At 44.6% G+C, this 11227-nt stretch overlaps 1 protein-coding gene across 2 annotated transcripts in view; it reads right to left on the bottom strand.

Moving 5' to 3' along the window:
* Positions 1-710: 710 nt before the first annotated feature.
* Positions 711-11227, bottom strand: part of LOC137426472 (rho GTPase-activating protein 5-like) — a 137056-nt gene continuing 126539 nt past the window's right edge. Inside the window, exons 10-12 of one of the 2 annotated variants that reach the window (XM_068115036.2) lie at positions 10659-10790; positions 2264-2386; positions 711-2111 (exon numbers count right to left, since the gene is read on the bottom strand). In XM_068115036.2, coding sequence (XP_067971137.2) covers positions 2265-2386; positions 10659-10790 — 254 coding nt within the window. In that variant the 3' untranslated portion in view covers positions 711-2111; position 2264. The remainder of the gene's footprint in view (positions 2112-2263; positions 2387-10658; positions 10791-11227) is intronic. The other variant, XM_068115034.2, reaches the window with a different exon arrangement.

Here is an 11227-nt window from a genome sequence, read left to right as displayed (position 1 = left end):
CATAATTATAAGTGATGGTCGTCGAGGTTGGGGTCTTCAAATGTAATCCAACAGCAACGGGTCGGCCTTAAAAAAGAAGCTCTAGTGATGTCATGACAACACCACCGTCACCTCCTTCCGCGATGTTTTAAATTCGCACCACTTCCATGCCACGCTCAAGAAACTCATTCACAAGACCTGCCACCTGGACGATATTTATGGACGTCATGGCAGTGGAAACGCATCCTCCATTTCAAACCGTTGAAACAAGATCCGTTCATAGCAGACGTCCTCTTCGTAACAACTTTGTAGAATAGCAAAAAAAAAAGAAAAAAGGAGAAGAAATAAATGGTAAAAAATTAGGCCAAATGACTAAGTATCTATCTGTCCAATCCCTGGTGTTGGGCTAGCGGCTAGGGTGCCAGCTTAGGATATAAGAAAAACCAAGGATCCTGGGTTCGAAATCCCGGTCTGATCGCTGAATTAACGCCAGGGGGGTTGACTCAGCCTGTCATCCTTCCGAGGTCGGCTAATTGAGTACCAGTTCACTGGTAATTCCCTGTTTGTCGTTAAAGGCGGCAAAAAGGGTTGGCGTCAGGAAGGGCATCCGGCCGTAAAACATTGCTTCAAATAGGGGACCGAAAAACAACAACAACCACGGTTCCCGAAAAAGGCCAACCCCCGCTTTGCGGGGAAAAATGGCCTCTAAAGGTGGGTTTTTTTTTTTTTTTGTCCAATTTAGTCTCATTTTCTCATCAAATGTGGTTCAAGCAGTCAGTCATGAGAGTTATTTAAAATGAACTTTGCTGCAATGGGTAAGCGAGTATAAAGAGTCATTATGTTCAAAGTAGGGTCGAAACCGTCCCGATGTCCTGAAGTTGAAGGAAATGCACTTTGGCCTTTTAGCAAATATAAATCACTGGCGAATGAAAAAAACATAGCATGCTCTCCAACACAGCCAACACGTCAGTTTGTTCGATCCATTCCAATCAATTCACCTTGCTCCGAAGATCTGACCACTCACTGGGCCTCTGGCCTAAATGCAAGTTGTAGTCACCAAATGGCCCAAACCAAGCTGGGGACGGAGCGAGTAAGCAACAAAACAAGCGGTATGACGGAATGGCAGCCGAAACACGTATCACACCCATACACAGCAAACCCCTTGTTAAATTACATCCCATGCTCGGTAAAACAGAGTTATGTTTGGGGTTAGTGTAGTTAGCGTACACTGTTCAGACTTCAAAGCCATATCAGCAATATTGACCTTGCACGCCGTGGAAACATCTTGAAATGACCGGAAAGATGTTTGAAAGCACGACAACTGGACAAACATCATAGCGTGTACTCGTTTTTGCGCACAACACACTCACTAGAATTATTTCATAATAACGTGTTTCATTTCCCTAAAAGCACCATGAGAGTGTTATTGTGTTGGAGAGCACCAACCGTAGCACACCTTTTTCTTTTCTGCAAGTGCTGAGACCTCCCCGAGTTTTCTGAATGTATGATGTAGTTGTGCCATTTCGTCATTAGAGGGCAGTGCAGTGGCTTTCAGATTCAAAACAACGAGTAAGATTTGAGAGGATGCATACAAGAGGTGATCGCATAGGGTACTAAGTGGGACAGTCCCATGGATACTATACAGCCAGAGAGGTGCAAGAGGTACTGTTGCACAGACTAAGAAAAAAAAAAAGTAGTAACAACAGGAAAGAAACAGACAAGAGAAAAAAAAAGGAACAATCTAATGATCCAAATGCGGGAAAGGATGGTGGTGAAGTTAAGTAGATCATCTTTACTCTAATACCAGCCCAGGCAAGCCTTCACCCGACGATTGGAACTCCATCACAGGAGGTGTGGCCGAAGAGATTGGGCCTGCAAGAGGTTGCATGGGCGATGAGTAGGGCGGGGCAGGTGAGCCAGGGGCAGAGCCTCCGCCACCCGCCTCGACCACTTCATCTTGGTTGTGGAATATGAAGGGGCACTGAGCGATGAACGTTTCCACCACATACTTGTGTGACCGTGTGGCTGTGAGCGCATCCACCGAGGAAAAGTCCGGCCGCATGAGCGTAGGCCAGAAGCAGATAGACAGATTTTCGGCCGTCATGAAATTTTCACTGCTGTACTGGCTCACCCTGGAACAAACGGCAGGGGGTCACATGATGAAGTCTTGCACAGTGTGCACAGACTTCAGAGCAGCTGCTGCAATCATTTAACAAACTGCTCAACAAAGAGTTCACAAAACGAGAAAAGTTAAGACGACTGGATATCCAAGAAAAATAATCACATCAATTATCGACTGACTTGTGGAGGTGCGTGATTATAAACCGCAAAACCTCCTGGTTGATTGTCGACAGTTTTTTCAACTTCCCACGAAGTGCCAACAAGCGGCCGGTCTTGTCTGGAATCTCTACAAGAAAAATGACAGAAATGCAAGTGTTGAATGCAATATCGAAGTTGCAAGCAGAATAAAAGTTTTGTGGCTGTGCTTCTGGCATCAACACATCCTGGGAAGAGAACAATTTGGATTGTGAAAATGTCCACTAAAAAGTATAATCTTCTGTATAACTTTCTGTATAATTTCTGTATAAAAAGTATAACGGACAATAAAATTTAACAAAATCCAGGAAGTCACACAGTGTTAAATTTACCAGCGGATCTCCAGCTTGCACGACATCTCTATGATCTCTCATTTCTCCATATGCCCTCAATTTTCCATATGCCTGTGCTTCTCCATGTTCACACCTTGTTCAGTCTGACACCGTGGAAACAACCAAGGCCTTCAAGGTCATTGGAATCTCCCACGATGAAGCTGAGTCTATGGGCCTATCTCTTCAGCATCACAGACATGTCAGTGGTCACTCTATCTTCGACCACCTCCATTCTGGTCTTTCACCCTCTCGTCATTCCGTGCTTCGTCTCCACACCCCCAGGTTTCTATAGGGTGCATGCGGTCGACCCTCAATCCCCACCTGGTGAAACTACCTAAATCCAGGATCACTGCTCACCTCCACTCATTGGTTCTTCTTTTTCCCCACTTGTGGAACCAACCTCTACATCCTCCTCAATCTCCATTATTTCCTCCAGATCTTCAAGACAACTCTTCGCCACAATCTCAGATCATCCCCAATCCAAAACCATGATCGTTTCTACCCCGATTAACACTCACCAAGCCCACCTCTTTCTAAATTTCCAGTCTTTTCTTCCTGAGAGTTTGCTTCTGTATCCACGTTGTCCACCCGGTGGGTCCTCCCCTACCACTCATTCTTCCCCCTATCCATTATTTCTCCAAGTCTCCCTCTATTTGGTCCCTCAACCCAACTGTTGGTGCTTCCCCAACTCTCTTTCTACTGTTCCTTTAGTTCTGTTACGTCCTGATCCGTTCTATGTTCCAGCTCCGCCACAAGCCTCAACTTTACACAAAAAGAAGGAAATTTTCAGCACTCAGAAAAGCCACAAACAAGCACCTTCCCTGCTGCATTGAACTTAGCTTGGCTTGATGATCAAGTTTGTTCCTTTTTGCCAAACCGCTCTCAAGCACTCTCCCATCAAAGCAATGTGGCAATTTTCCGCCAATTTTACAAATCCTTAAGTCGCTGGACGCCAAGGACATCGGATCATTTTGAAATATTCCTCGAGTGAACAATGTTTCTCTGATAATAGCAATGATTCTTTAATTAAAATTTGAAATAAGTTTGAAATTTTTCTTTTATTTGAAAAAAAAAAATTCCCATTTTTTCCCTGGTAGAGCAAGGGTTAGTTAGCCTTGCGGGCCCCATGACAATCATCATGGCTCCCTTTTTTGAGGAAATGTTTTTATGGCCAGATGCCCTTCCTGACGCCAACCCTTTAGCAACCCTTTAGTCACCTCTTACAACACCCAAGGATACGGTGTACCTATTCTAAATCGGGGTACACACCGGGATCATTCATCCCAGCAAGCTGGTACTCAATTTTCCGACCTTGGAAGGCTGACAGGCTGTCAACTCCCCTGGCGTTAATTCACTGATCAACCGGGATTCAAACTCAGGATCCTAGAATCCCAAACCAGCACCCGAACCGCTAAGCCAACACCAGGCATTCTCTTCTCTAAAGGTGTATTTTTTTTTAACGCTAAATTAGGACCAAAGAACAGTATATTTGTCACGAATTTATGCCGGTATTGTGTACAGTATTTCATTTTTGAAAGATGCAATTTCATTTGTGGTGCCGAAAACATCATACACATACGTTTATAACTGGTGGTTGTTGTATAATCGCTTTGAAAAGGCAAGAAAAGCATGATTGGCGAAAACTTTTTTTCAAATGGCATGAATCCATAAAGTAACTATTAAAATGTGGTACTCTGCTCCAACCTAGCAGTCAACGCACAATGGCTCTCCAATTGCAAGTGTCAGATTCCCAAAGGCAATTTGCCATTGCTTAGCCAAACAATGCGACTTCAAAGGCCCTACTATATGTTTGAGTGTTATTGGGAAGATGTTCGCATTTCACCGATTGTCTATTGCTAAAAGCAGCTGGTGATTGGATGTGTAACCTTTTTGGGGAACTTTGATAATTGCTACAATTGGGGGGCAGGTGCATGCTGCATACACGTGAAGGCAGGAGAAAAGGAAAAAAGAGGACAAGCAGGTGGTTGGGTAAAACACAGAAGAGGACAGATCAAATTATACTGTACTAGCAACGGTACCCGCTCTAAGGGTGGGGCTTCAATTGGGAGGCGCAAATGATTTTTTTTAACGATTTATATAAACATCCGTTAAATATCACACGCAAATCATCAAAATCTAAACAGTATTGTTATGTCTGGGGGTACAGCAACATCTAGAGCCAGATAGATCTGTGTAGGTAGGTATTCGACTGTCGCGATAGGGAATCTACCTGTAATAAGTTCTGTTAGTCCGGTTTGTCGGGTTAAGATGTCTGCTTGTGAACATACCAGGATGTTCGAGTGTTAGATAGTATAGGGATTAAGAATAACGCCCCTGTGTGTCCAACCTGGTCATCAAACCTTTGTCCCTTATGGCAATGCACACATGTAGACATTTAGTTTGGCCCTTTAGTGCACGCATTAATTAAATTCCCTTCCCTGACAAGAGGTGCAAGAAAACGGACAGGAAGCCAGTTCAGGGTACCGTCGCATGGACCGCAGCCAGCTACACCTCCGCTTGGCCTTGAGTAGCACGCACTATCACCACGCTACAGGGAACGAGTGATGGGTTGGCGCGGAAGGCGCGAACCTCCAGCCAACGAGTCGGTGGAGGGCGTTGATTGGGTGGCGCGCCGAGGCTGACGTCACCGCCGCACGGTTATAAAAAAGGCACGCCAAACTCTATGCGCAGTCCTAGCCCGAGTTCGCTGGCTTGCTTCTGAGAGTTCTCTTGAGTTGAGTGGAGTTTGCTTGCTTCTTGCACATTCCTTTGTCTCTCTGGCATGTCCAACTCTTGGGAGAGCTGACTGGGACTTCGCAGACCAATCGTGTGTGGAGATCGACCTCGTGTGGTGCGAGGCCTTGTGGTGCTTGGAGCGAGGCCTTGTGGTGCTTGGAGCGAGGCCTGGTGGTGCTCGGATGCGGACAGAGAGGGCCGCATGGGACGTGGACGATACATTGCAAGACGACAGACGAGATAAGGCTGTGCCGACACCCCATATTCACAAGTACACGACGTGTTCTTTTCGGTAATTCATTCCCTCGTCTGTATCTGAAGTGAGTTGTGGGGACGTCCCAATTTAGGATTATCATTTATTTACCGTCGCGTTTTATTGTATCGGGTCCGTAATAAACGTGTTTCTTTTGTACATTTTACCCCGGATTCCCGTTTGAGTTAATTCCCTGCAGGATCGAAGCTGCTGTCGGTTCACCAGAAGGTAAGCGCTTTTACCGCAGCTTTCCACTTCCCTTCTTCCTCCCGTGTTTCATAGTTAAATCCGTGTTCGGTCGGCGCCTCCAAGTAAAGCCGTTTTTGGTCCATCCGCGAGACCTGGTATTAACCAAAGGGTATAACCGCGACAGTATTTTTAGAATTTTAATTTTTAAAAAACCACATCACTGTTCATATCAGTAAATATTATTCCATCGTGTTTCAAATCGTGATATCAACTGTATGCTTTCGTTTCGGAAAAAAAAAGGAATGATTTTGTACCTCTTCTTCAGCTTAGAACTTCAGGATAGACGACATTGCTGATAAAAGTTCCTTTTCTCTCTTTGAAGTTCTTGGCAAACATTTTTATATTGTCACTGCTGCCAATGCGACGCCATGGCATTATGCATTACATTCATTCATTCATCTATCTATAATTCCAGTAATCTCTGTCTGTACGTTTGTACGTTTGTACGTTTGTCTGTCTGTGACCGCTGTTTCTCGACAACCACGGGTCCGATATACTTTTAACTTGCCAGGTATATTGCTGGGGACCCGAGGATGTGCCTTTTCAAGGTTTCATATTAATCGGACAATTACTTACCGAGCTATGTCCAAAAAACGATTCAACCAATCAGAGAGCAGCGAACGATCGCGTGTGCCGAACGTGGCGGGCACACTCTGCCTCGGATGGCACATTTGAGAGCGTATTCATTTATTTCACGTTTGCAAACTATGTTGGCGTTAAACTATGTTTTACAACTAATAAAAACGAATTTGCGATTCATTCGCTTTCCTGCGCGTTTGTGCACGCGATGGCGATTTCTTTACCAAACTCCGGAAGCCGTTCGCTTTGGACCAAACCATTGCATGTAAATAGAGGGGGGGGATTGTCACCACTCGCAAGCCGTTCGCTTTGGACCAAACCATTTCATGTAAATAGAGGGGGGGGATATAATTTTAGATATAGATATAGTACGGGCATGCCCTAGTTCATTTAATGATGATTAAACATTATTCTTACACTCATTAAACGTTCATTAAACATTAAACGTTCATTAAACGATTACGAAAATAAAAACGAAAAACATTACGAAATTACGTTCACACCGTCACGTCAAACACTACCGTGAACACAAACATCGTCACAATGAAAACATCGTCACAAACGTTACGTTACGAAATTCAAACCGTGATCACATCGAATATTGGAGAGCCCATTGCCCAAACGATGTTTTCTCTGGTACGTTTATCAAGTAATCAGATGTACATACACGTTAATCTTACAGCTGCCGTGTTGGTGCTCGCCGTCACTGCAATGCGAAGCGTACGTTATGCGGGAGTCCAAACCTGAAAATGCTGGAGGCCAAAGTTGAAATTGGAAAAACAATACAGCCTATTTTACTCCAGCGGATCCCAGGATTACCCACCCAAAATATCGTTGCGATCGGTTCAGCCGTTTTTGTGGTACCTGGGAACAGATGGACAGACGGATGGACATTTGGTGAATTATCGTAAGATATACTTACTGAGGGGTCCTTCTTTGATCCTAATATCATGCCTAAGGATGAGTAGACTTTAAGGATGAGTAAGGATGAGTTTTTAATACAGCTTCGTGCTTTTCGTCTTATAAATAATTTCAAGTGTTTGTGCATTTGCTTCTCTTTCACGGTTGAACTGAAGCACCTAGAGGCCCCATATTTTAGGTGTAGGTACTTCAGAATCTGCTCAACGTTTTAAGCTACCACACGTTGACCTTGGAGGCCGTTTTGAGGCCACTATAAAGTGTATATTGGGATGTGGGGTCAGGTCAGGATCAGGTTACCGCAGTAACCGCCATGAGGCCAATAACTCCATAGCTTTACAATGTCCAACACGTCCCGAAACCACCGCTGGGAAAAGCTCATGCGACCGGGAAACCCCTTCATAGTTTCAAATTAAAATCTCAAAGCATTTTCCAAAGAAGAGGAAAAATTAAGAATGGGTAAGAATTAAAAAGTGTAGAAATTAACAGAGAGCAATCATAAGAAGATGAGGGTTAAAAAGTTTCCAAACTGTGACCGATGAGGCAGTGCGGATTCCAAAAGGGAGAGGGTTGCACAGTCTCGGAGCATAACTGTAAAATGCTTAATCACCAATCTGTCTTCATTTTGGTTTGGGGAACAACCAGGAAATTACCGAGGTATGACTCTTCTTAAAGATAATGATATCAGTTCCAATGGATAGTAACAGCGAAGAGAAGGATGTTAGAGCTTTGTAAGGCGAACAAGCTATGCGAACGGAACCAGCCCTCCTCCTGCTTCCCTCAAAGAAGTCCGAGTACCTGGTCCCATTCAGTGAAGGTACTGTGTACTTATCATCACGTAACTGCTAAAGGATCACAATGATCGTGCTGCGTGCTCTGTAGTGGTGATAAAGTGTTGCTGTGATGTCACTTGTAATCTGTTGGTGTATTAAAAAAAACCAAAAAAAAAAACAGTCCCTGGTGTTGGGCTAGCGGCTAGGGTGCCGGCTTAGGATCCTAGAATCCTGGGTTCGAATCCCGGTCGATCGCTGAATTAATGCCAGGGGGGTTGACTCAGCCTGTCATCCTTCCGAGGTCGGCAAATTGAGTACCAGTTCACTGGTAATTCCCTGCTTGTCGTTAAAGGCGGCAAAAAGGGTTGGCGTCAGGAAGGGCATCCGGCCGTAAAACATTGCTTCAAAAAGGGGACCCAAAAACAACAACAACCACAGTTCCCGAAAAAGGCCGGTATTGGTGTATTAAACGATATAATTGGTGTGACAACGCAGAGCTGTGGTAAACGAAGTGTGCAGTAGTCAACATGGTGTGATTATGTTTTTACAATGTAACTTTGCTACCTTAAAGAGGACATTGTCACAGCATGTACACCTCATCCTGTGTGGTGAGCATACGAAGTGGTGCGATGAAAGTAGGTTGATGCATTTACAAAGTCCCATGGTGTGTCACACCGACGTGTACGTTTATCTCTTGGCATCGAGGTGTACAGTTAGCAGCATGTTCATCGTTTCCTGCACAATCGTCTACTCCATGTTCTGTATCGATATCAGCCGACCTCGCATGCACTTCACAAGTTATTTTTACGGTTCACGGTGATCCTGATTGCACGTTTGATTTGGTGTGTCATGTAAAGTGGCACATGTTATCCTCAACACTATAAGACCCAATATTTCGTACTTATAAGCCTGGTGTTGGTGTAGTGGTTAGGGTGCCGGCTTGGGATCCTAGGGTCCTGGGTTCGAATCCCGGTCGATCGCTGAATTAACACCAGGTGGGTTGACTCAGCCTGCCATCCTTCTGAAGTCGGCAAATTGAGTAACAGCTCTCTGGTAATTCCCTGTGTGTCACAAGAGGCGACTAACAGGGTTGGTGGCAGGAAGGGCATCCGGCCATAAAACATTGCTTCAAAAAAGGGGACCACGGTGCCCGACAAAGGACCAACCCTGTACTTATGCTTGTTATTTTTTCAGGATGGGGCAGGTGGTGTGTGGTGGAAGGGAGTATCCAGATATAACAGTTTTTGGTACGAGTCCATGGAACATATCAGTTTGGTACGAGAACGTCACTCAGTGGAGCGCATACCTCCGCCAAGCTGAACAGTTCATGTTTTGTGTCCCACTGATAGGCCGGATCTGGATTCGGGCCTGAACCAAAATCGAATCGATTCGGTCTTGTCAAACACCCAACCTGTTCACCAAGTTTCAGCCGAATCCGTCCATAACTTTTTGCGATAATATCTTGCTATATATAGTTTTGTCCCTATCTCCAAATGATGAAGAATCACTTTAAAAATTCCACCAGCCGGATCCAGATCTGAATCTTCACCAAAATCTAATAATTTCGTCCTTGTCACAAACACTACCTCTCCACCAAATTTCATCCAAATCCGTCAACTTTTTGAGATATCTTATTCACAGACAAACAGACAGCGGTGAAAACATAACCTTCACCCACCTTAGGTGGCCGAGGTAATAACGTTATTCTATTGAATAGTGTAAGAAAGGGAGAAAGGTCAAAATTCCACCAGATTGGAGAATCTAACAAATTCCCCCTTGCCCTTTTAGTTTTCCATTAATGGCCTCAACGATGCTGGTCTGATAAATGGAACGTGTCCTTCAATGCTGGCAAATCTCACAATCTCAACATGTCTTCAAATGACCCACTTATCTACGTATTCCCATGGTTAGTCAACACAAAAGGATAGGTCTCTTGACCTTCTAGGCCTCACTAACAGCCATGAGTTCTCCTGGGTTGACCAAATATTGCAAAGCTGCCCTCCAAAGGCAGCTGCAGACTGAGCATCCTCTCTCATTCCAAGTCATTCCTTGAACAATCACAACTACTCTCAGCCCGCCAGGCCTTTGCCTGTACTCACAGCTCAACGTGCTGTTCTCCCTCATATGATGGTGCCCCAACATCACACGTTTCTCCTCGAATCTGTGGAATATAAAGCTCTCAACATTATTGGCATCTCCACTAATGACGCCAGCCTGTTGTTCTTACGTTGCAGACGGGATGGTGGCCTCTGCTTTTTAGTGCCTCTCCGGTCTAGCTCACTCAGCTCTCTCACCCTCTCTGGTAACTCCATGATGCACGTGCTCTTCCAGTAACCTCCTCCTGGTTAAACTCCTCAAGTGCAGGCTTATTGCACCCTAACTGCAGTCCAACGTGAAACCCTGGTTCATAATAACGTTTCATAAGAACTGAGAATAAATGCACAAATTGTAGTGAATACATGCACTGTGTAGATAAATGGGTTTAGCACATTAAATGAGGTAAGTGCAACTGAAGAGGTTTACCATAGGCCTCCACCAGGTCTGCATGGACGTCACATGGCAGAAGGGGTTCTGGTAGCTCTGTTAGGAAAGCCTTGAGGGAACCAGCTACCGTATTCACATTCAAATCGAGTGCTTCAAAACTCATGAAGTGATCTGTGAGGATAAAACGCCCCTCTTGTCAACACCATCTCTTAGAAAGAGATTTCAATGAGGATTAAAGGGACAAAAATGGGGTTCATAATTAGATATTCTCGATGCACAAATATAAAACAATGGGGAAAAAGTTTTTTTTAAACCAAAAAAACCGATATATCTTCTTGTTCTTTCATATGCAGCACAAGGATGCTGGGCTGCATTATTGCCTGGAGGGCGCAGCTGTGCTGATGATCATTTCCGAGCGGGCGAAGCTGTCCCTAACTCCTGGGGTTTAGGGAAGGAATTTATTATTTGTTCATGGTACTGGGGATAGCTCGCCTACTCTTTGCGAAAGATTTAACATCATATTTAACATAACATGGCATATTTAACATCCATCAACTAATGAGAGCAGACAGGAAATCCGTCGTAACATCCATTCAAGGGATGCAACA

The sequence above is a fragment of the Myxine glutinosa genome, chromosome 5 (assembly GCF_964187855.1).
Source record: "Myxine glutinosa chromosome 5, kmMyxGlut1.1, whole genome shotgun sequence".
NCBI classification, from domain to species: domain Eukaryota; kingdom Metazoa; phylum Chordata; class Myxini; order Myxiniformes; family Myxinidae; genus Myxine; species Myxine glutinosa.
Note: the sequence above shows the minus strand (reverse complement) of the source record. Positions and strands in the feature narration are given on the sequence as shown.